Raw genomic sequence first — 25,066 nt, 5'->3', positions numbered from 1 at the left:
TGTCCCTAGTTCACACGCTCTTGCCTCCCAGTCTCTGCTGGTGGCCCCTGTGAACTGAGCCTAGCCAGAAGCCAGAGGGTGAGGAAGCCCCGAAGGATATGCACCGAGCGGTTTCTCTGGGTCCCGGGGCAGAGTAGAGAGTGCATCTGAAAGCACAAACGGAAGGTATCCAGCACACAATGAATGGCCTGGGATATTTTCTTTCTTTTTTTTTTTTTTTTTTGTTTCTCTGCTTAACTGTGTTATGCAAGCATCTGTAGATAGCCTCATCTTTCAGAACTGGTACTTGATGGCTTTGCCAACCCGATGACAAAAATGCGTGAAATCTGCCCAGAGCGTGCATCCTGTGTGACAGTGGCACGGCATGGGAAAGCAGCTTAATCTGGCTTCTAGTGGATCCACAGTGTTAATAGCCTCTGCCGTGTGAATACATCCAGGAAGGCATTATGATCTATCTTTTCAAACCATGGCATCTGTGATGGGGACAGAGTCCTGTCTTAGGTGCACAATGGGTTTTATCTTAATGAGTTTCCTTTTTTTCGTGTCAACTGATTTTAATAAAAGTAATCTTATGTCACTTAATCCTCACAAGACCCCAGTGAAGAGTGGGTATTATCCCCATCATTAACTGAGTAAATGGAGGTTCAGTGAAAGCACATGTCCTCCACACTATGGATCATTAGAGGTGGGGTTTGAACCCAGACCTGTCTCACACTGAAGCCCAGCCTGTGTCCTCTGTGCTGCATGGAGCTCTTGTTTATCTTGGTTTCTTTCCTTAGGAAGATTGTTCTTTAAGATACAGACTCAGCCATTTCAAAGTGATGGCTGTCCATAATTAAAGATGCACACTGTATTTCATTAAGGACGCTTACCCCCACTAAGATTAAAACAGGTGTAGAGGAAATTCCCTAGTGCCTTCCAATGTAGGTGATACAGGTTCGATCCCTGGTCAGAGAATGAAGATCCCACATGCCATAGGGCAGCTGAGCAAGCCCACAACTGCTGCAGATCTGATGCAGCTAATAAATAAACAGTAAATAAATGTTTACAAAATAGAAAAATAGGTGTAGAAGCCATTAACTAAGACTATCTCAGCGAAGAAGACTCAAATTTGGAATTCCCTATGAAGTATGAAAGCCCTGTTGATTGGCAATTCCCTAATACAAAGTAAAATGTTTAAAATTGGGGGAAAAACAAAAACCTGAGAAAGGTACCGTCTGTTCAAAGTAGGCCAGGGAATGGCACTTTGGTTATTGAATAATCAGCACATCCGCCTGGGAGCAGCGCTCAGTCAAATGATGAGATAGCGCCAATTCTTAAGTAGACTCTCTCCCACCTCTCCTGTGGGGGTCTCACACCCCCTTGTCATGCCTCCACCCCACTCTCTGGGTGTCAGAATAAATGGGCCTCTCATCCATGATGAGATGATACTTAACCTGTTATCTTCCTGAAATAGTATAAATTCAGGACTTTTCTGAGTTCACTAATAAATTGTAGAAGCCATTTCACCTTACCCATCAAATGAGAGCAGTAAAAACTTGCCTGTTTACTTCTAAGGGGTTGTTCTAGAGTCCCAAAGACCCATAAAGCTTTTAAAAATTCCCCAGCGTGTGCTATTGCAAGCAATTGCTTGCAAGGTAACTGCTAACCCTGTCCCTGAGGCTAGCTCCTTAAGTCTCTGCACACGGCTTTCTCGACCAATCTGCTACTCTATTCATTGTCTCAGTGTCCTAAGTTATCATTGGTGGATGTTTTCACTTTTATAGTATACTTCAGGGACAAACAAGCCTAGGTTCTCTGCCAGTCGACACGCACAGCTGCCTCCTAACCACCACCAAGCCAGCTCAGCCCTGCCTTGCAACTCCACTATTGCCTAGAAACATTTAATAATGCCTGGGAGAAGGCAATGGCAACCCACTCCAGTACTCTTGCCTGGAAAATCCCATGGACGGAGGAGCATGGTGGGCTGCCGTCTATGGGGTCTCACAGAGTTGGACACAACTCAAGCGACTTAGCAGCAGGAAGCAGGTACCTAGGGACCTGGCTTAGCCACAACACAGCTGATTCCCTGGGAGAGTGTCAGTGTGAGATAGAGGAGTGGAGAAATTAATAGAAAGCCTCCTTCTGCATGTGGAGGAGTGAGGGGTGGCTCTTTCACACACATTAGGCATTCTCAAAGTGATGTAAGTTTGAAAACCAGGAAAGAAGTTCATCTTTATAGCATGACCTAGTTCTCCTAATCAATATATTTTTAACCTAACAGACTTGGTTTTTGTTGTCTTTTGTAGCTATGCAAGAGCAAACTTCCTAGGAAAAAGCTGTAAAACTCTTGAAAGGTAGAATTTTATCCAATTAGTCAAATATTGATTGAGTGCCCCAAACTCAAATTTTAGTCTTCAGGCTGAACTAAATTCATATCATTTGGGGGAAATGCCTATGACATTCTCTTCACAATCCCTGGAAATACACCCAGCCTCACATGGAAACAGCGTTCTGTGTCTTACAGCTGCATATGTGAGGCTCCACCACTTATTTACCTGTTTCAGTGTGTGTGTGTATCTGTCTTTTTTTGGTAGAAAACAAAGGAACAAAACATCTGGCTATTTCACTTGGTATGCCTGAATGAGAAATCTTTCCTCTCAGGTTCAAATGAAAAAAAAGTGAAAGTGTTAGTTGCTCAGTCATGTCCGACTTTGCAACCCCACTGGCTGTAGCCCACCAGGCTCCTCTGTCCATGGAATTCTCCAGGCAAAAATGCTGGAGTTGATAGCCATTCCCTTCTCCAGGGGATCTTCCCAACCCAGGGATCGACTCCAGGTCTCCTGCACTGCAGGCAGATTCTTTACCCTCTGAGCCACCAGGGAAGCAAAGCCACCAATCACAGCCCACTTACAATGGTAGATGGGGCATATGATCATGTGTGAGCACACGCTGCCCTCTTTCATGTGTCCAAATGTCTGGTTCTTCCAAGGGACAAACTCTGAAAGCATGTGTCTTTCACCAAATAAATAGCATAGGCTAAAAACAAACGACCACAATGACAAAAGTCAACCTATGTTTGTAAATTGTGAAGCATACACTTGGCCCAAAGTGGAGAAAAAAAACAAGGACATTTGTTTTCAGTATTTCTCTATTTGAACAGAGCTTTTGTTTTCCAGTGAGATTTTGATCCATCTCTTATCTCACCTTCCATATACAAACAACACCAGATTGCTCTCGCAGGCAGGCATAATTAGTTCAAGAAAGGGCAGGAAAGAACTCTCCAGTGGATATAGCTTGTATGTTATTCATCCTTGAAACTGCTTATTTACTAGTTCCAAGAGAGACACAGGTCTTAAACTTTGTATTGAATCTCACCTTGAAAATGCATATTCTATCATAAATGCTATCATAGAAGTTCAATTTCTTGGGGATCTTTTCCTATCCAAAAGACTATTAAAGTAAATTGCAGTTGAAACTGTGCATGCAGGCATTAGGAATAAAGGAGATTTTGCTGTTGTAACATATTTGAACATACAGGTCAAGAACAAGGAAAGGTTTAATTTGATTTAACTAGAAAATCCCCATCTCTCCCAGCAGTGAATTCCCCACCTCTAAAAAGACAGAGAAAATAATATCCAAACACTGAGCATCATATCATCAGCATATTATTAAGTCATGTGTAATTGTAAATTACTCTAAATTATGTGAAATATTGCATTTTTCCTGAAAAACTGACATTACAGAAAACATTAGACTAAGGTCTTCCCTAGCTGAGAAAAGTAGAGATAATAAAGAAAAACCCAAGAAAGGAGAGACAAACAAAGAAACTAACAGAAGAAACTTTTGGAAAAGGGAAGTTATTAGATATTGTCAATCTACAAATATTTATTAAAAAATTGAAATTAACATGAAAAACACAACCAAAGTTATAGAGAAAAGCACATCCATTAGACTCCATCTGTCTGTGATTCAAACATATGTCTCTTTCCTATAAAAAAAATAAAATTTTCTATATATACAAAAGAATATATACTTTTTAAAGACTTTCTTTTTTAAGCAAACTAAAGGCAGAATTGTGGGTTTGTTTGGTTTTTTCCCCTTAATTTTGACCCAATTCTCAGGTCACTGAATCAGCAGTTAAGAGGCAAAAATATTTCCCTTCCCAGTGCCCATGGGGATATATTAAAAAGAAAGTTATTTCTTGTGAAAGGAGGCTGCATCATCCCAAATGCTTTTATACTACTTCTGTGAGGGTGTATTTAGTTGGGGGCAAAAGAAAACCGTGTTCTCAGTCCTCAGCAGGGAATCCCAGTGGGCTTCTGGTCCCTTTCCCATCAAAGTAGTCAGTCTATTCCTGTGGAAGGTTTTTGGCTGGGCAAAGTCTCTCCAGTAAAACCAAGAGTGAGAATCTTCTTCCTTCACACAACTTTTTTTTTTTTTTTAAGTTAAACTCAAAATAACTCATGGAATAAATAAGGGCTGAATAGATCCTCAGTTTACTGAGTGATATGAAAATTGCCCATTGTCACTTGTGTCGTTTGAACATTTCATTTCCATAATATCTAAAATTTCACTTTCTTGTTCTATCTGCTTTTTCAACGATCTTCATGGAGGGAGTCGGGAGGCAGAATTACAAGCATTGTTCTTGCTACATCTAGAGGAAGCCGGCAGCGCCCTCATCATTTTCTAGAAAGAACTGTCTCTCTGAACTTTTTGTCTGAGTCCGAAAGGGGACAATGCAGCAAGATTAGTTTTTGCTAGGAACCTGAGCATTTTGTATCTCAAACGCCAAAACAATTGGGTCACATTTTCTATAGCCTCTTACATAAGCAAAGTTAAATGAGCCCCAAGTTCTGAAAAACAAAGTGGATTTCTTTTAAGTCTCACTTGTTCAGGACAGCTGGGACAACGGACTAGGTCAGAACTTCACCCTAGTCACAGGAAGCTCAGCTTGGAATGGATGCTCAGAAGTGAAACCAAGGGTGCAAACTGACTCCTCCTGCCCAACCTAGAGGAGCCTGGTGGGACGGTGGGCTTATACACATGAGGGAAGTGACAGCAAGGCTTGGGGGATGAGAGATCAATGGCCAAGAAAACTGTACTGGAACTATCCATTTTGGTGCCTATGGAAGATATTTGATTGAGAAAGAACAAGTAGTATGGATCTGAGGAACAGTGCAGAGAGAATAATGCCAAGACGTGGCAATGAAGTGAGGTATCTTACCCTGGTTACTTGTGCAATTTCACTTGACTTACATAAAAACACCAACAAATGGTCTTTTAACCAAGACCATATGGTACAGAAAAGTATAGAGGATATCCTTATTCTTTTTAAAATGTATTAATTATAATCAACCATATTCCCATATGGCTGTAAAGAATTCATTCTTAAGATGGCTATAAACATCAACCCAGTTTCTCTCATCTGACCCCTCTGGGCGATACCTCTGCACAAGAAATTCGGTTCAGCTCAGCTCAGTTCAGTCACTCAGTCGTGTCCGACTCTCTGTGACCCCATGAATCTCAGCACGCCAGGCCTCCCTGTCCATCACCAACTCCCGGAGTTCACTCAAACTCACATCCATCCAGCCATCTCATCCTCTGTCGTCCCCTTTTCCTCCTGCCCCCAATCCCTCCCAGCATCAGAGTCTTTTCCAATGAGTCAACTCTTCACATGAAGTGGCCAAAGTACTGGACTTTCAGCTTTAGCATCATTCCTTCCAAAGAACACCCAGGACTGATCTCCTTCAGAATAGACTGGTTGGATCTCCTTGAAGTCCAAGGGACTCTCAAGAGTCTTCTCCAATACCACAGTTCAAAAGCATCAATTCTTTGGTGCTCAGCCTTCTTCACAGTCTGACTCTCACATCCATACATGACCACTGGAAAAACCATAGCCTTGACTAGACGGACCTTTGTTGGCAAAGAAATGTCTCTGCTTTTGAATATGCTATCTAGGTCGGTCATAACTTTCCTTCCAAGGAGTAAGCATCTTTTAATTTCATAGCTGCAGTCACCATCTGCAGTGATTTTGGAGCCCAGAAAAATAAAGTCTGACATTGTTTCCACTGTTTCCCCATCTATTTGCCATGAAGTGATGGGACCGGATGCCATGATCTTCGTTTTCTGACTGTTGAGCTTTAAGCCAACTTTTTCACTCTCCTCTTTCACTTTCATCAAGAGGCTTTTTAGTTCCTCTTCCCTTTCTGCCATAAGGGTGGTGTCATCTGCATATCTGAGGTCATTGATAGTGACCTACAAACGGTATCTTGCAGCATGGTTTTGGTAGGGAGTCTTCATCTCAGTGTTTGCCCTTGTTTCCCCTGCTTTGAGAAGGCTGTTATGAATTTAGTGCAGCACTTCTTCTAGATTTGTTTTCATTCTCAAAAAGAAACTTTCAGCTGAGATACTAGAAGTTTTCTTTCCCCTTTTGATTTATTTTTTTTAACTTTTTATTTTGTATCGGAGTACAGCTGATTAACAACATTATGGTAGTTTCAGGTGCACAGCGAAGGGACTCACCCATGCATATACACGTATCCCTTCTCCCCCGAACTCCCCTCCCATCCAGGCTGCCACATGACATTGAGCAGAGTTGCCTGTGCTATGCAGTAGGACCTTGTTGGTTATCCATTTTAAACACAGCAGTTTTTACACGTCCATCCCAAACTCCCTAACTATCCTTTCCTCCCATCCTTCCGCCTCCCTACATCTGCAACCATAAGTTAGCTCTCTAAGTCTGTGAGTCTGTCTCTGCTTTGCAAATAAGTTCTTTTGTATCATTTCTTTCTAGATCCTGAATATAAGGGATGTCATATGATATTTGTCTTCTCTGTCTGACTTACTTCAATCAGCATGACAACCTCTAGGTCCATCCATGCTGCTGCAAATAGCATTATTTCATTCTTTTTAATGGCTCGGTAATATTTCATTATAATATGTACCGCATGTAAATACTAGAAGTTTTGTACACTCCCTTGGGATATGTTGATTAACTGTCAGAAAGCTATGGAGCAATAGTCAATTTGATATTTGTTGTGTTTAGGGGCCTTGCTTCAAATACCATAGCATTGTTCTTGCTAAAGCCCAGGATGTCAAATCCCAACTCTTCTACCTACAGATTAATCTTGAGCCAGTTACTTAATCTCACTGTGCTTCACTTTCCTGATAATGATAACCGTAGTGCCTTTCTCAAAGAGTTGCTTGTGAGGATGAAATGAACCAATACATCTAAAACCCATAAAATTGAGTCTGCCACGCAAGAACTCTCAGATGTTAGCTATTATTATTTATATCATAGTTGTTACCATTGTCATGGCCATAAGCACTCATGATTTTCTAACCGTGGTACCAAGTTTCATTTCTGTGTTACACAGCATGGGAGACATAGAAACTCAGAGCATGTGTAAAATACTGCTCAAATCTTAAATGACTAAGTGTGAAAGCAGAATGCACATACTCAGAGGTTTTTAAATCTCAAATAACCAAAAGGGCTGTGGCATGAGAATATAAAACTCATTCAGTCATGGCTTTGAAAATCCCCAAAGTGATAATACCCTCATTATACTGTATAGAGAAAAGACCCTTGAGTGTAGCAAGCTGTTAATTTTTATTCCCCTGCCACAGGTCTAACAGGCGCCCCCCTCCAAAGCATGTTTCTCTTTTCTCTGGCTTTGTTTCCCAATCACTTCCAGAATGTTGCCTTTGCCAATTTCTGGATCATTTTCCAACATATTTATCTCATATGGGACTTTTTCTCCAGTGTTTTTTTTGTTTGTTTTGTTTTTTTCTTTTTGCTAAACACACCCAGTTGTGACCACAGTCACACAGATTCAAGCTCATTTTCTCTGAGGTGTTATCAAAAATCAGTCCAAGACTGCATGACAGATTCACATTTAATTGAAAACACTGGATCTTCTAAATTTCTCTAGAGAGAAAGGCTTCAGTGGTTTCCTTCAAAGTTAATGCTGACTTTCTGACTGGGGGATCTTCCTCCTCCATTCAGCTAGCACTAAGTACTGGACCCACTGAGTTTTCAAGTTGACAGGCACACGTTTTGCCTTTCAGTTCGTCAACTGTTCCAGCTTCTTGACAAACAGTTCTCCAGCTCCTCCTCAGGTGGTTTTAGTATGCATGTGAATCAAAGCCAGGGCGTTGGGCCTTTGCATTGTGAATCTGCTGGAAGAACAAGCTTGTGCTCTTCAATGGTTAGGGTTATTATTACCGGAAAGCTAGCAAGAAAGCAAAACAGGAGTCAGGTGCTGAGGAAACTCCTTATATACCCGAAATCTATCCCAAGTGTGGCCCTTAAACCAACAGCTTAAGCGTCACTTGGATATTTACTAGAAAGGAGAATCTCATGGCCCACCCTAGATCTTCAGAATCAGAATCTCTACTACTGGGGCCCCCAAAATCTGTGTTTTAACAAGCTCTCCCAGTGATTCTGATGCATGCTAACATTTGAAAAGCACCACTATGAACTCTTTTATTATTTATATTTGAATTGGATGTTTTTGGAGGGATTATTCAGTACCAAGTGAGGATGCCATCCTTATCTCTGTGTCCCAAACATTTGGACCCCAGTGTGGAAACTAAGGCTCCCTTATAAAAACAAAATCCCTCAGGTCAGATGGGTTCCACATAGCTCCTGGCTCATGTATGAGAAATGGATCGTCCAGTTCTCTCCTTTTTTTTTTTTTTAATGTTAAGTAGGTATCATTAACAGATCAGTAAACTTCAGGACAGCATTAACAATTTCTGTGTTATTCTCCTCATTGGCCATAGAAAAGGGGCCATAAAAGTCATGTGATGAATCCTTGGATGCTGTCAGAAATTATGGTTCTCAGACACATTATAAGAAAATAAACTTGTCTAGTCTATAAGTCCCTGGTGGCTCAGTGGTAAAGGATCTGCCTGCCAATGCAGGAGACGCGGGTTCCATCCCTGGGTCGGGAAGATCCCCTGGAGAAGGAAATGGCGACTCACTCCAGTATTCTTGCCTGGAGAATTCCATAAACAGAGGAGCCTGGCGGGCTACAGTGCATGGGGTCACAGAGTCAAACGCAACTTAGCGCAGACTAAACAACAACAACTCTATATAACTCAGCCCACAAGAACACTTGGGGCACTGGAATTCCATTGCCCTAGTTGGCTGTTTACATGTGATACTAATCACCTATGAGCTAGTACCCTGATCTCCGCATCTAGTAGGTGACACATGTTGAGAGATGCTCGGGGAAACTCTCTCTCTGGCTGAATGCAGATACTTTGGCTCATTTTCACGTTCATCCTCTGTTTATGGCCAAATTGTTGCAGATGTCTTCCTCTGAGTATCTTCGTTTCTTTCCAACAGCCGATGTGCAAGATTCTGCACTTTTTCCACCAGTACATGATGTCGTGCAACTATTTCTGGATGCTCTGCGAAGGCCTCTACCTGCACACTCTCATTGTGGTGTCTGTGTTCGCTGAGGGGCAGCGCATGTGGTGGTACTACCTCCTGGGCTGGGGTAGGTATCTTCTGCTGCTGAGTTTTGATCCGCTGTTACCTCTGCCTGATTGTTTGCAGTCTTCTGCTAGTCTTGATCAGAAGAGAGTCAAGGGCTCAGGTTCTATGAGGAGAGATGGAACACAGGTCCTGGCCACAGTTCAATCTCCAAGAGAACTTGATAGACACTCTTAACAAGTTCAGACAGACTGTGATAGGCATGGGGGTGAGTGCCACAGAAGAGGGCTGTGGTGATGAGAATGTCTTCAGGAAACAAACCCAGCTGACAGATGGGCAGAAAGCATGCCCTGATGGAGAGAAGATCCAATTCCCCCCAAGAGAAAATGAAAGAATGCTTCTTTCAGGAGTTACTTCCTTATAAGTCGGCATGGGACCACTTACTGGTCATTTTCTCCCAAATCGAAGCAACTTCAAATGCTGAAGTTCTCAGAAAATTCATTTATTTTACAACCCACTTCAGATTGATTCTTTGCCTTGCTGGCCCTCCCATTGTTGTAATCCAAAGAATGAAATTCCCTACCCTCCATGAACTTTTATAGTGAACAAATAAAACATATCTAGTGCTCCAGGAGAAAAATCCTAGGGAGAGAAGGATTATTCTTTCTCTCACTGTCTTTAGTGGAAGGGAAAGGTTGTTATGGCTCTGGAAGCCTGGAGGGAGAAGAGGAAAAGGAAAGAAGAACTAAACTGTGTAAAAAGTGACATCATGATTAGGGGAAGGTGACAAGCCCTAGGAATTAGCAGATACAGAGTCCACACTCTAAAGTACGAAACACGTTTCCTTTCTACAAAATGACAAGGTAGAAGTGAAATCTCCATGTTGCTTCTCTAACTCTAAAATGTGCATTTCAAAATCAATCCAGAGGATGAATCTCTGATTCTAAACCTGAGTGGGTGTTAGAACTGCTGTGAATAAAACACAGTTATGTCTTGTGTAAATAGTCAACTCAGAATTCTTTCAAGTCAAACATTTAATCGATGGTCCCATTTTGAACTATATGCTTCATGGGTTAAGAAGCTGAGGTGGTTCTTAGATGAAAACTCAATATTCTGAATATCCTTTTGCACATAATTCACAGAAAATAAAAGTGTGGCAGTCTAATTCACCCGAGACACATTTCTTAATCTGAGGATAGGTTTTAAAACTGTCTACAAATCTCAACCACATGAAACAATATTTTATTGGGCATGGGTACATCTGAGAAAAAGAGAATGTTTTGTTTTTTATAAAAATTTCTTTACTCTAGATTACTTTTATATAATGAAGGTTAATTTGTAAAAGATTCAGACAGGGTGCACTGCCAGCAGCTACGTCCTTCATTCCATTTGTAAATTCAGTTGTTTTTGACAAATACTTCAAGGTTTACTCAGGGAAGTGGATTCTGAGCTATAGTGTTCTTATTGAACGAAAATAGGATCAACACACGTGTTGTAAACAGAAGAACAAAAAGCCTAGAAGAAATATTGAGAGCATCTTTGGAGCAATCAGACTTTGGCTTTCATACGCTGTCTCAGGTCAGCGTATGACCTGAAGGTCACGTCCCTTCAGGACAGCCCTGCTCCCCTCTGTAACAGAGCCCAGTTCACACACAATGAAAAGCTTTCTGGTCTCAGTTACTGGTCATCATCATGTACCTACCACACTGGATAATCTGTGAAAGGCTTTTAAGTAACTGGATGCTGTTAACCAAACTCTGTTACAGTTTGTGACGTTCTAAGAGCATTTTATCTGCTTTGACCAAAGATAATTTGCACAGGAACATCAGGACGACATCTTGACAAGATGTTGAATTTGTCACTGTTCTTTGCATCCAGCTGTAGTCATAGCTTTTGCACTTTTTTTTTTTTCCCATTTTAGGACTCCCGCTGCTGCCAAGCACTGCTCATGCTATTGCTCGGGCTCTGTTATTCAACGACAAGTAAGTATTGTGGTTGTTAGTCAATTTATTTGTAAAGAAAATGTGATATTAATGGATTCCCCCTTCTTTTATTCAGCTGCTGGCTGAGTGTGGACACCAACCTGCTTTACATCATCCACGGTCCGGTCATGGGGGCACTGGTGGTGAGAATTGCTTTTTAAATCCATTATTAACAGTGTTATCTCTGTGGGGTGTTCTGTTGAGATGGTTTTATGTAGTATGTGTAGTCCAACTCCAAAATGAAGTTAATTTAATGATAATCTATAATAATAATTTGATCCAAGGATCTTTTTTTTTAAATGATTTTTATTTAGTACAATTGAGCGGAGGGGCATAAGCTCATTTCTATACAAGCCACAGCAACAATACAGTGGGGTGTTGTTTTTTTTTTTTAGACAATTCAATAAATTCTCCTAATTAAAGATAAAGACCAAAGGTGAAGATGTTGCTGATAAGAATGAGAGAGACCACCGAGTCCCCTTGCACCATTTTCCACTGGGCTCTGCCAAACTAAACCATCTTCCATTTCACCTTTGATCCACAAGCCATCATCATGACTACCACTGAACATGCACTTACAGTATATCAGGCATTTCGCATACATTGCCATGCTGTTTGCTAACAGCAGTCCTTCAGAGTGGACACATCAAGATGGTTCACTCATTAGGAAAACTAGACTCAAATAAAGTCATTTAGAATCCCATGACAAGTAAGAACTTGGGCAGGGAGAGAATATGATTATCTGAATCTATATCCAAGTTCTTTATTTCTACCCATAGTTTACTGTATGTTGGCTATCATCAGAGCCATCAAATCTAATATTTAGACATTATTTCCCCCATTAACCTCAAGACTGTTTTCTTCAGATAAGAATTAGAAAAATAAAAACAGTCGGAGTCATAGATCATACTCTTCTCCTGTACTGAAGAATCATCCATTAGTAACTGATCAAACTGGGTCACATCCAGACTGTCTCCTGACTTTCCTGGCCTTTCCAATGCAGAATCAATTTCTTTTGCCATTTTTCAGAGTAGCGATGTACTTACTAGTTCAACTGTGCTCACAAGGACCTACTAACATGAGTCTTGAATATTTATCATCACTGCATAAATATTTTATTTTTATTAAAGATATCTTTCCTTCTTGAATTTTGGGGGTAACAACATTTATTTCTACTCCAGGTAGAAAAACCACTGTGATTATTTTTAAATAAATGATCAATTAAAATGTTAAAACAACCTTGGTTTCAAAACTAACTTTCACAGCCAAAAGTAGTTTTTTGTGATCTACAAGAACAGCAGATATTAAAGAGTGACCATACCAAGTGCTGGCAAGCGTGAAGAACAGCTGAAATTCTCACATAATGCTGGAGGGAGTGTAACATGAAGCCACCTCTTTGGAAAGCAGTTTGGCAGCTTCTCATAAAGTTAAACATACATTCACCATTTGAACAGGCCTTGCCTTCCACTCTTAGGTCACTTTTTCAAATGAAAACATGCCCCCACAAAGACCTGTACGCAGGTATTCACTGCCTGCTTATTCATAACAATCAAATTTTGGAAACCATTGCAATTTCCATTAACAGGAGAATGAATAAACAAATTACATGTGTGTATTATTAATATAATGCAGTACTACTCAGCAGTAAAAATGAATGAAATGCCAATATATACAACACAAATGAATCTCACAGACAGTATGTTAAACCAAAGTAACCAAAGAATACACAATGTGTGTGTGTGTGTGTGTATATATATATACACACTCCCATTTCTGTGATGCTAGAAATCAGTGGCTACTAGAGGTGGGGGGATGGAGTTGTTGACTGCAAAGGGGCAAGAGGGGGCTTTCTGGGGTGGTGGAAGTGCTCTTTTCTTGTTTGGAGTAGTTGTTACCCTGGTACATACATTTGTCTAAACTTCCCAATTGTAAACTTAGAATCTCTATTGAATGTACATTATGCCTCTGTGAAGTGATTTCCTTTAAACAGTGTTACTAGAAAACAAGAAGTAGTCTGGGTTAGCCCTCTCCACTGCATAAGCTTTACAGGTAAATTTCTCAGACCCCCATTTTACTTTTAGTTAACTAGTCCTAGCTAAGGGGGAAATCTTAATGAAAAGATAAGGTGATATCTAAAAATATCATTTTTTACTTCCTTTGGAAAAATGATAGAAACCTAAATAAAGAATAAAACATCTTCCTTAGATTTGAACCTAATATAGTTACATATTCAGGATATTATTTTCTCATTTAGAAAAAAAAAAGGGAGGGATGTTAATTCACGCTCAAAAAGAGTATTTGGCTCCCCTGATGGTCCATGTTGTCATAACAAGGAGCAGATGGTCTCAGTTCTCAGGCAGTCTCTTGTGTTCCATCCAGTGTGGGTGCCAGCCCTCCTCCCCACCCCACCACACACACTGGGTAGCTAAGAACTGGGCCCAAGGGGGTGTCCTTCAGGGACGTTCACTGGGAGAATTTGCTCAGAACATCGTCAATCTTTGCAGTTGAACTTCTTCTTCCTGCTGAACATCATCCGGGTGCTTGTGAAGAAAATAAAGGAATCGCAGGAGGACTCGTACATATACCTGAAGGCGGTGAGGGCCACCCTGATCCTGGTGCCCCTTCTGGGGGTCCAGTTCGTCATCCTTCCCTGGCGACCTTCCCACCCGGTGTTTGGGAAGATCTACGACTTTGTGATGCACTCTCTGATTCACTTCCAGGTGAGGGGTGATGCGCTCTCTGATTCACTTCCGGGTGAGGGGGGAACCATGGATGCAGCCACTCTCTCAGCTACTTGGAGCAGGGACCACAGTTGTCTGGGGCTCCTCTGTGATAAGAATGAGCGTTTCGAACACGCATTACCTGGAAGGGAGGTGGCCCTCTCTGTCTTCCTCACTGCCTGCTTCCCCATGTTTTGAATCTTAAAACTGAGCAAGGAAACAGGAAATGGGAGGCCTGAACTTTGAGAATACATCTGGAAATCCCATGGACAGAGGAGCCTGGAGGGCAACCATCCATGGAGTCACACAAGAGTCAGAAGTGACTGAGTGACTAAACAACAAACAACTGAAGTATTTGTCCAGAAATTGACCCACTTGCCCAGTGCTGAGGACAGAGTTACTCCACAGTCATTGACCTCTCCTTCTCCTCCCCCATATCTGAGGGCCACATTGGGTTTTACTTTGTTGAGGAGAGTGTTGAAGACCCATGTAATCCATGCCAGTTGGCTTTCCAAACTGGATCATCATCAACAATTTTGACCAGTTCTGTAGACACAAGCTTGGGGACGCAGGAACCTTGAGTGGTGACAGGAACTTCAGAGTAGTTACTAAATCCATGTCCTGTTTGGCGAGGTGGACTTAGCTGTGGGTACAGTACAGCGCTAGTTCACCACAAGGAGACAGGTCAGAGTCAGGCCTGTAGCCATGCATTGTAATGTGTGCTTGCAAAAGTTCTCTCTACTAAACTCGACAAGAGCCTCGTTTTTAAGTTTTTTGGGTACAAAAATTCTTTTCATATCCCCTATAATCAGCATATTCTGCTATAAGTCTCCATGTTAAGGGAAGCAATATATTAACCAGATTAATGAGAACAGTCCTTGTAGCCAAAAAATAGAATCCTTATGAGAAAAAGTCATTCCTGATGGAATATTCTTGGAGCTAAGCCCTGGACATGAGTGGTAGTAATTGTTTTTCCATCGAGCTTTGACTTGCTATTGCCATAGTGAAATATTCCTCTCCAGGTTGTCTATTTGTATTGATTACTAAACAACACAACACACACAAAAAGAACTTCAGCTCCATTTTTCCTCCTCTTTTTAGGGATTCTTCGTGGCCATCATCTACTGCTTCTGCAACCATGAGGTAAGTGTGCATTTCATGTAAGAGTGTCACCTCTTTATACGAAGCCAGCACTTTACCACCTCCCAAGGGCCTCTGTGCACTTTGTACTATCTCTCACTTCTACAGTTGACCTTACAGGGTTTCCTGACTAGCCCTATCTTATTTTTTCCACTACTGCAAGTTGAATCTTATCTATGTTTTTGTGTGGTACAATTGCAGGTATTATCCAGACAGGTAGCTTAATTCACATTTCCTGGCATTGTACCTTAAGCTGGTTGGAACCCTGAGAAGCAACAGTGAAAGCTATTCTGGGTTCCCATAGAACCCAAGTCACATCCCCATTGCCTTGGGAAGGACCCACGCGTCACTGGGGCAGAGCCAGTATGTAGCCAGTCTGTCTTGAGTCTCTGCCTTCTTTTCCATTTGCCTGGGGCCAATGTCACAACACCTATTCAACTCTTGGAAAATCACCCTGGAGTTAAGACTCAAAAGGGAGTAAGTAATTTGTTACCTGAATATTTAGATCAGGAAAGCCTAGAGATCCACATGGCCAGTGTTTTAAAGGGTTTTTTTTTAGCCAGAGTTCCCTTTCTTCCAATGATATTCTACATGGAAGCCCAATTTGTAAAACATAAGTGGAGCTGCTTAAATTTGTACCAAAGAACTTCCAGGGCTGCATAGAATGTGATTTGAAAGCTCCCTCATTTGTCAGGTGAGAAATCAAAACTCCAGAAAGATCACGCGACTTGCACAATGTCACAATCATAGCTTATAACCAGGACTAGAACCCAGATTTCCCGATTCCTAGTTAAATGGACTAAATCTTCCACTGCACAGCATTATATATATGTCTCCTTCCTGAAGCTTCATTAGTATACTTCCTTGAGTTATACACCTCATAACTTTTAATGTTAAAGTATCTGTGATCATTTTAAATCAATCTTTATTAATAATTTTATACCAAAGCATATCACATTTTGTTAAGAGATCTATATATTATTTCCAAGTTGGTAATTAGAACCATTGTCTAACCATTATCAATTGATATTTAATGAATTTTCTAGTCTTTATTGCTTCAGTTAAACAACATTCAGTGAGCACCTATGATATTTTGCAGCTCTGCAACCTCTTGCTCATCTCCAGCCCTCAAATTGCAAGACTGTTGCTCCTGTTCTCTGTTTTAATTGATATATTTTATTCCTTCATTCATCCATCAACTCCTTCCTTAATCCAACAAAAATATACTGTACATTCATTATTGCTAGGGACTATCCTGAAAGCCTGAGATAGAAATGTAAAATATCTTTCTGTTAGCAACAAAGTATCTCTTTAAGAATAGTAAAAACTAATAAATAAATAGGACTTAGGTCACCCCATCTTTATATCAATTCCTGTGAACATATATCCCTGCCTTTTGAATTGGCTCAGGTGGCATACAAAATAAATATTTTCATCTAAAATATTATCAGTATAGGGCTAATATAAAAATCAGGTTCAGGCAGAGTATACCTTGAAAACACTAGAGAACTGCATGCACCTATAAAAATACCTCAATATTGATTGTGTCTTAACCATGACGCTGTCTCTGAAGTGGCAGGCATAGAAAGTGGGCCCAGAGGTGTGCCTGACAGTTGAAAGTCTCTAGTTCAAGTGTGTTCTCTCTGCTTTTAGAATTAAAGAAACCATCTCCATTTTAATTAGTATCATGTTACTGGGGGAATGTACAAGTGTGACATTTCTAATAATATAGAAATCATGTAGTGTGCCAAATGCAATATCACAGTCCCATGAATTGTAGGCATCTGGGCCTCAGCTGGGTCTTCTGTGGGCATATTGTCTTACCACACTGAACACGGGCAGGGCACTTACTCCTGCAGGAAGTGATTTCCAGCTGCATCTGAGATAGGGCTGTGATCAGGCTTTGCCTGACTGAGTTACATTTTAGCAGAAATCTAGGGGACTGATAGGTCAGTTCCACAATGAAGATAAAGGTTTTAATTTTTCGTTATTATCTATTTGTGGTCAGTGATTCCTGCCATGGAAATCGATCAGGTAGTCAGTGGAGGAAAGGATTTTTGAGAATTCCAGTGCCGGGTGTCAGGAGGTGACCGTGAGAGCACGCTTATGTAAAAACCATTTCCCACAACTCTTCCCAGACAGTGGACACTGACCATCCAATCATTTCAGTTACTCAGGATCTAAGAGACCTCAAAAAGATGACTACAGCTATGTGCTTAGTTGCATCCAACTCTTTGCCACTCCGTGGACTGGGGCCTGCCAAGCTCTTCTGTCCATGGGATTCTCCAGGCAAGAATATGGGAGTGGGTAGCCGTTTCCTTCTCCAGATGACAGCTATCAAGATGCCCAATTTTTCCTAGCTCTGTACTCACCACTTCCCTTTCCTGTTTGCAAGGGATTCTCCTTATGTCCCTATGTGCTATTTCCAGATGAGTAATGTTGTCACTTTATATGCAAAGATAAATTTTTCTATTTAAAAATTCTTTCAATAAAACTTGGTTTTCAAAAATACTGCCTTTCTAGAAAACTCAAGAAAGTCAGCTTCAAGACCCAAAGCTAAGCTATGATTTCTTTGTCCTAGACAAAAAACGATCAGAACTCTTGAGATAAAGCTCATTTTCCATTCAAGAGCACATAACTGCAAGTTCTTACAATGAACTTAACAGGAAAACAAAGGCCAAAGACTAAAACATCCAAACAACCACGAAGATTCCAACCTGATTTTCTTTTTCACAAATATAGAAATAGAGACCTCCAAATGTTACCCACCCTATACAGTTAGTTACAAATAGAACCAGGTATAATCATTATTCCTTCAAGCCATCAGGACTCATATTTTTTTTTTTACAGTTGACAATAAATAAATTGGCATAATCAGGAAAATGTGACGTGATCTGTGTTAGTTGCTTTTATAACTAGCAATGCATTTATATAATTCAAAACTTTGTGTATTCTTCGTTCCCCATGGGCAACTCTTTATATTTCTGATGCTTTTCAGAAGCAACCAAAGTCTCCTCTGTTTTTTCCAAATAGATTCAATGCCCATATTCTTGTGATCAAAGCACTGTTAGGCTCAACCTGAGGTATTGTAGGAGATAATTGCCCTTATTAAACTGAAATTATTGAAGTGTCTTTCATATGCTGCTAAGGGCCTATTCTTACATGTGTGGTTTACAAATGGAAGCAGATTGCCATCTCCACACAAAAGGATAGCTTATAATTCTGGAATACAATTACAGGAGGCAATGAACATTTCTGTCATAATTTTTAAAAATTAAAATAGACTTCAAACCCTTTGGCCTCATGCTGGGTACTTCATTAGTATGCATAGATCCTCCAGTGGAGATTATTTTAAAAAGACAGATGAGGCAAAACAAAGGACTTCCTTTTTTCCCCTGCTGGGCACTGTCCGCCTCAGACAGTGTTAAATATCTGTGTTACGTTTATCTTTAAATATATTTAAATAACTTTAAATATCTGTGTTACGTTTTAGCTATAAAGACAACATTGGTATTTAGGAGATTTTGAATCCACAGAAACTATCAGTCCCTTTGTCTGGGGACGGTGGTTCTCTGAGCTGTATATTTCCTAATTCAACAGGGCATTTGATAGTTCCTAAATCATAAACTCGGCATTTAAGGACCTATTGTCTAATAGACAGTACAGCCCCCAAATTGGAAAGCAATTGAAATATTTACTAGGTTCTTGAAGAGGTGCTAAAGGAAGAATGCCATGGCCACAGGTATTTAGCTGAAAGTATAACTCAGGAGGGATGTTCTTTCCCAAATGGATTCAGCTATGGTTTCGTATCAGCCCTTTCTTATATAATCAATCTAGTCTCTTCAATTCTGTAACTCTCCATACTGCATAGATTGCAAAGCAAAGCTCACAAACTGACAGGGAAACATGGTAGCTTTTTCAAGAGTGAAGTAGAGACAAAGTGGGTGATGCAAGAGGAGAGTCTGAACTATTCATTCATCAACATCTTTAATAAGTGCATTCATATTTGAAAATACATTGATCTAGGGTAATCTTCCCACCAAGAGTATTACCTTTCCTTTTCCCAAAAAGATTGAACAACACCCTTTTCCCAGCACAAATCACAATGTGAAGAAAACTTTCATTCACATTAGCATCCAATATTTTCCAGGCTGTTGAGGACTCTCCGTGGAGACCTAGCTTAGAATATATGAGAAATAACTGAACATGAGATCAGAAACTATGTTGTTAAGAGCTCTTTTTATATCCTTGGCAACACCACCCTCCAAAGACGTACATCCACACATATGACAGAAGAGTTTCCTTCAGTCTAAAGACCACCATCCTGCCATAATAAGGGTATCACAGGAGGAATACTAGTAGCCTCCTTGTTTGGTGTTATACTTACATCTTAGATGCCACTCGATTCATACTGTAGCCATGTGATCCATCAGACAACTAGGTGAGATAGAAAAGTTGTATTGAAGAAAGTAATCTCAGAGGGGTTAACTATCCTGCCCAAGATTTCATGGCTAACGTGGGCAGAGCTGGTTTCTTGACCCAAAGTTCAATCCTTTTTCATGGCATCAAATGAGACACAGTGAAATGGCCTTGTCAGTGGAAAAGGCATTGAAAGGTGATGTGATGTTACTATTATGAGTGCTTGCTTCTGGTAATTCCAAAATTAGCAACCCACTGCAGCTCCCGAGCAGTTCTCCAAATCATACACCATGGCGTGAGAGAGAATACCTAACAGTAAATGTAGAAGACCTAACAGTAAATGCAGAAGACCCAGTGCTTTATAACTCACCTCAGGGAGGGATTCAGGTTCTCCAAAACCCGTGTTTCTAAGTCTTATATCAAAACTCAGGCTTTCATATTTGCATGAAATAAAACTTCCATTTCTTCCTCAGATTCAGTCTAGACATTTTTAGCACCCTCACCCTAATGCCACTGGATGTCAACACACTAATTACAATACAGTCATGGATGGTCATTTTCTTGGCGTTAGAAACTCATTCTAGAATGAACGTTGACACCATTCAGAAAACATTTATTGAATAACTGCTCCTTCCCAAACACCATGACATCTAGCATTACAAAAAATGATTAATACATGGTTTGTTAACCACTAACCAGAGTTTTATTGGGCACACCTCATCTCATGCCATGCTGGATAAAGGAAAATCAACAGTATAAGGCCATTATCATAAAATCCAGAGCTGTGAAATGGCTTCCAGATACTTTTGCATGACCAATAACGTGTAGATTTAGATAAAAGCTTCTGCTGTATCAGAAGTTGTAGCAGATAAAAAGGTTTCAAATTCTGCCTTCTTAATATGATGAGCGTGCCATATGGAATATGAAACCAAATCAAATTTCATTCCTGGTATAAAAGCTCTAATGAAGAAACTTTCGATCAAAATAGCAAATAACCTTGCCAGGGGCAGCTGAAGCAAATTACTCAGTCCTCCGGTCTGCAGATTCTTCCTCCAAGATGGGTATTTCATAGCCAGAGCCTTTCCCATACAGCCCTTTTAGATGAGAATTAAAAATTCAGCCACCCCAAACCTCTGATGGGGGCTTCCCTAGCGGCTCAACCGGTAAAGAATCTACCTGCAATGTGGGGGAGACCTGGATTCCATCCCTGGGTGGGGAAAATGCCTTGGAGAAGGGAATGGCTACCCACTCCAGTATTCTTGCCTGGAGAATCTCATGGACAGAGGAGCCTGGCGGGCTACAGTTCACGGAGTCCCAAAGAGTTGGACACGACAGAGCAACTAACACACACACACACACACACACACACACAGCCTCTGATGAGCACCGAGAATTGTGCTCAGGGCATTCCCGACAATGATATGAACAGAAGGTTCTCTTTCGTCTTCCAGGTCCAGGCTGCCCTGAAGCGTCAGTGGAACCAGTACCAAGCTCAGCGCTGGAATGGCCGCCGCCGGGCCCACCGTGCGGCCAACGCCGCGGCCGCCACTGCCGCCGCCGCTGCCGCCCTGGCTGAGGCTCCGCCAATCTACATCTGCCACCAGGAGCCACAGAACGAGCCCACCGACAACCTGGGCGAGGAGGGTGCTGAGGTCATCCCCATGGAGGGAGGGGAGGTCATCTCCATGAAGGGTGCTGAGGTCATTGCTGTGGAGGGCGCTGCTGAGGTCATCGCCGTGGAGGGCGCTGCTGAGGTCATCGCCGTGGAGGGCGCTGCTGAGGTCATCGCCGTGGAGGGCGCTGCTGAGGTCATCGCCGTGGAGGGCGCTGCTGAGGTCATCGCGGTGGAGGGCTCTGCTGAGGTCATCGCGGTGGAGGGCGCTGCTGAGGTCATCGCGGTGGAGGGCGCTGCTGAGGTCATCGCCGTGGAGGGCGCTGCTGAGGTCATCGCGGTGGAGGGCGCTGCTGAGGTCATCGCCGTGGAGGGCGCTGCTGAGGTCATCGCCGTGGAGGGTGCTCCTGAGGTCATCGCCGTGGGGGGTGCTGCTGAGGTCATCGCCATGGAGGGTGCTGAGGTCGTCGCTATGGAGATCATTGAGCAAGAGTCATCCGCTTGAAATGTGACGCCAACAGCCTTGTGGTCCCTCAGCCCTCACTTCCTGGGAGCAAGACCGACCCTGCATCTCAAGTGATCTCCATCCTCCCAGGAGCACACATCTCATTTGTGAGAAGTATCAAGTGCATTTGTCCATAGTGAATCCGAAGACAGTTTTACTTGGTACTCTTGCTTCCGGGAGACAGTGGAGGAATGGAGTCTCCCTCTACAACACCTGTGAACTCTGCAACACCTGTGAATTCCTGTGAATACCATCTTTCATCCAGGACTGAGATGTACAAATGTCAGAGTAAAGTAAGCAAAGTACCTGAGTAAAACACAAGTTGACCTAGTTCAGATCCAGGGTGCTCCTTGTTAATCTTGAGCCATTTCTACCTTCAAAAAATTCAAGTCACCATCAATGGTTTTCTTTTTAACTCGAAACTTTTAAATTAGGATACTTTGGTATTTGGGTATGGTTCTGATTTTTTTATTTCTTTTTTTAATTTCAATCAATTCTGATGTTATTCAGATTTTTTACCATCCACAGACACACCCACAATATAAACCGCACAAATTACAACTTGACCTCCTCAAAACAAAGTGGCTTTCTAATGTAGAGATGACTAATTTTGTGGGGGAAAAAGATCTGCATTTGGCAGGAAGATACAAGGCTTTGAATGAAAAAAAAAAAAAAAAAGTCAGTTTTCTATGTGTTCATTACTTTACTAATACTGTGTGCTCAGCTTGGTCTTGGGCAGGTCCTGACTTCTGTAAGAAGGAATTGGCTTTTATGTTGAATGTGCTTTGGTTACTAACATTTATAAATTGGGAGGTCACAAAGAACCCACCACTAAATTTTTCACAAAACTGCCAAAAAATCGAATTCCTAGTGGAAGAGAATACTCTCTCTAAAGAGAGTTTTCCACTTTCCTAAACTCCAGGATTTATAAAGCAAATCACTCGAGGTTTCTAAAGCAGATTACCTCTTGCCCTTGGGTGCTATCTAGCAGTAAAAGATAAATTTGTTTAAGACTGGTAATTAAAAGACTCCATATAACTCCATTAACTGCTTTCCACCCAGCTTCTAAGCTTAACAAGATCTCAGCCTTTTCCAGAAAGATTCAGTAGGGCTAATTAGAAATCAGTTTGTAGTTGACCTCTTGTTTGATGCTATTAGTGAAACAGGAGGGGGAAAAAACAATTAACCACTACAAGTTTAACTGTATACCAACTCATTTAAAATAAGAGTTTCTCATTAAAATCCAATGTTATATTCCCATATCTCTCTTTACTTTCATATAAAATCTTCAAAACTCCTGAGTAAACCAGTATCATTACCGGCACCTGAGATTAATTTGTGAGTTTGCAACAGTACTCAGTTACCTTTATGTAATTTGTATTCTAAATGAAGAGATGCATCAAAGCCCTCCACATCTCAAGTCTCAAGTATGTGCTCTTATGCCACTGCCTTTCAGAGATGATATAGTTTTAGAGATGATATAGTTTTGGAAAGACAAAAGAAAAATATATTCTTTCAGAGAAAATGTATTTTGGATACTAAAGTAGCTTATGTCTCCTTTACTTGAATGTAAGGGAGGATTTGAAAAGAGGGTATTTTTCCAATCACAGTGTTTATGTAATAGTGTTCCTATTTTTGTTTACAAACATGGAAAACAGTATTTCTGGCAGCTCTAGTACAAACGTGATAACATTTTGCTGAAATATTCTAAATGCTGTTGTGCTAATATAGTAGTGGCTGAATAAGATCAAACAGCTTACTATAGAATTGTGCACATTGCCAAAATGACGTGAAATGCTTGCCCTGTATCCATGTATGAATTAATAAAGAGTAATGATAAGCAAAAGTTGTATGTGTGTTTCAGTTGTGTCTGACTCTCTTTGTGACCCTATGACCTCTGGCTTGCCAGGCTCCTCGGTCCATGGAGTTGTATGTGTGCATATGTTCTAAAGAAATATATCCATCTTTTCATTCATTCATCTCATCTCCTAAGCTCATTCCATATTATCTGGGATGCTAACATCTCATCTTGCTTGTATTACAGGAGATGGCAAGATAATCCAAAAATATAAATTAGAAAACCATATGCAAAAATACCCTCAGAGGTTAAAGCGTCTGCCTGCAATGCAGGAGACCTGGGTTCAATTCCTGGGTCGGGATGATTCCCTGGAGAAGGAAATGGCATCCCACTCCAGTATTCTTGCCTGGAGAATCCCATGGACAGAGGAGCCTGGTGGGCTGCAGTCCACAGGGTCCCAGAGTCGGACACGACTGAGCGACTTCACTTTGACTTTCATGCAAAAATACCAAGGTTATTGTCCTTGTCAGTGTAGCCATCTTCAATCTGCACTTTGACTATAACCTCCAAAGCACGGTTCTCATACCTTTGTTAATGCAAAACCACCAGGACTATCAGCCTATTTTGTATAAGTTTGGGAAGTACAGCTAAGAAATCTAGAACAAGAAAGTATCACATTCTTTTATGATTGCTGTTTTGTTTTTTTTTTTTTCATTATTGTGGGACCAGACTTGAACTGTCCAACATCACATCAGATCATTAGAATTGTTACAGTCATTGATTTTTAAGATAGTTTTGGAGATTAAGGCTGGATAAAAGGCAACAAATTAAGTATCATTAGAATGCATAACAGCCACTATTAGAAAGATTTTCAGATCTGGAAAGCATGAAATGGAAAAAAATGAGGATTAAATGAGAAGCATGATGAACTAATACAGGCAAACAGAAGCAATTTGTAGGTTCTTCATGCAATGTAATTGCACCGAGAATTGCTGGCCTCTGGAGATCCGAGGAAATTTTTCATAAAGGATACATCAAGACGACATTTTCCCCTTTGTGTTCTACTGGGGAATACAGATAAATATCATTACCCTTGTGATGTTGAACAAAAATAATTTCCCATCATACTGTAAAATCTGACTCTCCGATAGGGTAACTTGAATTCAAATGGTCAGCTTTGGCCCAAAATCGACCTTTGGATGTATGTTGATACCATGGCTTCTGGAGGAAGGAGAGATGTTGGAAAGAAATGATAGAAACACTCTTCACAGAGCTCCAACCCTTCTCATTCATTCCTTCATTCATTATCATTGATTGAACAGATGTTTCACACACCTTTCATCCAGCTATATATCAAATATTTGCTAATAGTAGCCATTATGAAACAATTTCTTTGTGTCAAACCTGCCAAGGGAACCCATACCCTTAAACCATGCACGTGTGTGTGCTCAATCGTGTCTGACCCT

The 25,066-nt window shown here is 41.1% G+C and overlaps 1 protein-coding gene across 7 annotated transcripts in view; it reads left to right on the top strand.

Annotated features, from left to right (window-relative positions):
• CALCR (calcitonin receptor) overlaps positions 1 to 23,648 on the top strand; it is a 108,869-nt gene extending 85,221 nt beyond the window's left edge. For all 7 annotated transcript variants that reach the window (XM_006078318.4, XM_044946434.2, XM_044946435.2 and 4 more), the window contains 6 exons: positions 9,335 to 9,488; positions 11,346 to 11,406; positions 11,483 to 11,549; positions 13,911 to 14,126; positions 15,228 to 15,269; positions 21,137 to 23,648. In XM_006078318.4, the coding sequence (XP_006078380.4) occupies positions 9,335 to 9,488; positions 11,346 to 11,406; positions 11,483 to 11,549; positions 13,911 to 14,126; positions 15,228 to 15,269; positions 21,137 to 21,802 (1,206 nt within the window). In that variant the 3' untranslated portion in view covers positions 21,803 to 23,648. The remainder of the gene's footprint in view (positions 1 to 9,334; positions 9,489 to 11,345; positions 11,407 to 11,482; positions 11,550 to 13,910; positions 14,127 to 15,227; positions 15,270 to 21,136) is intronic.
• Positions 23,649 to 25,066: the final 1,418 nt, after the last annotated feature.

Source organism: Bubalus bubalis, chromosome 8, assembly GCF_019923935.1.
Source record: "Bubalus bubalis isolate 160015118507 breed Murrah chromosome 8, NDDB_SH_1, whole genome shotgun sequence".
Classification (NCBI taxonomy): domain Eukaryota; kingdom Metazoa; phylum Chordata; class Mammalia; order Artiodactyla; family Bovidae; genus Bubalus; species Bubalus bubalis.
This window is presented reverse-complemented; position numbering and strand designations above follow the sequence as displayed.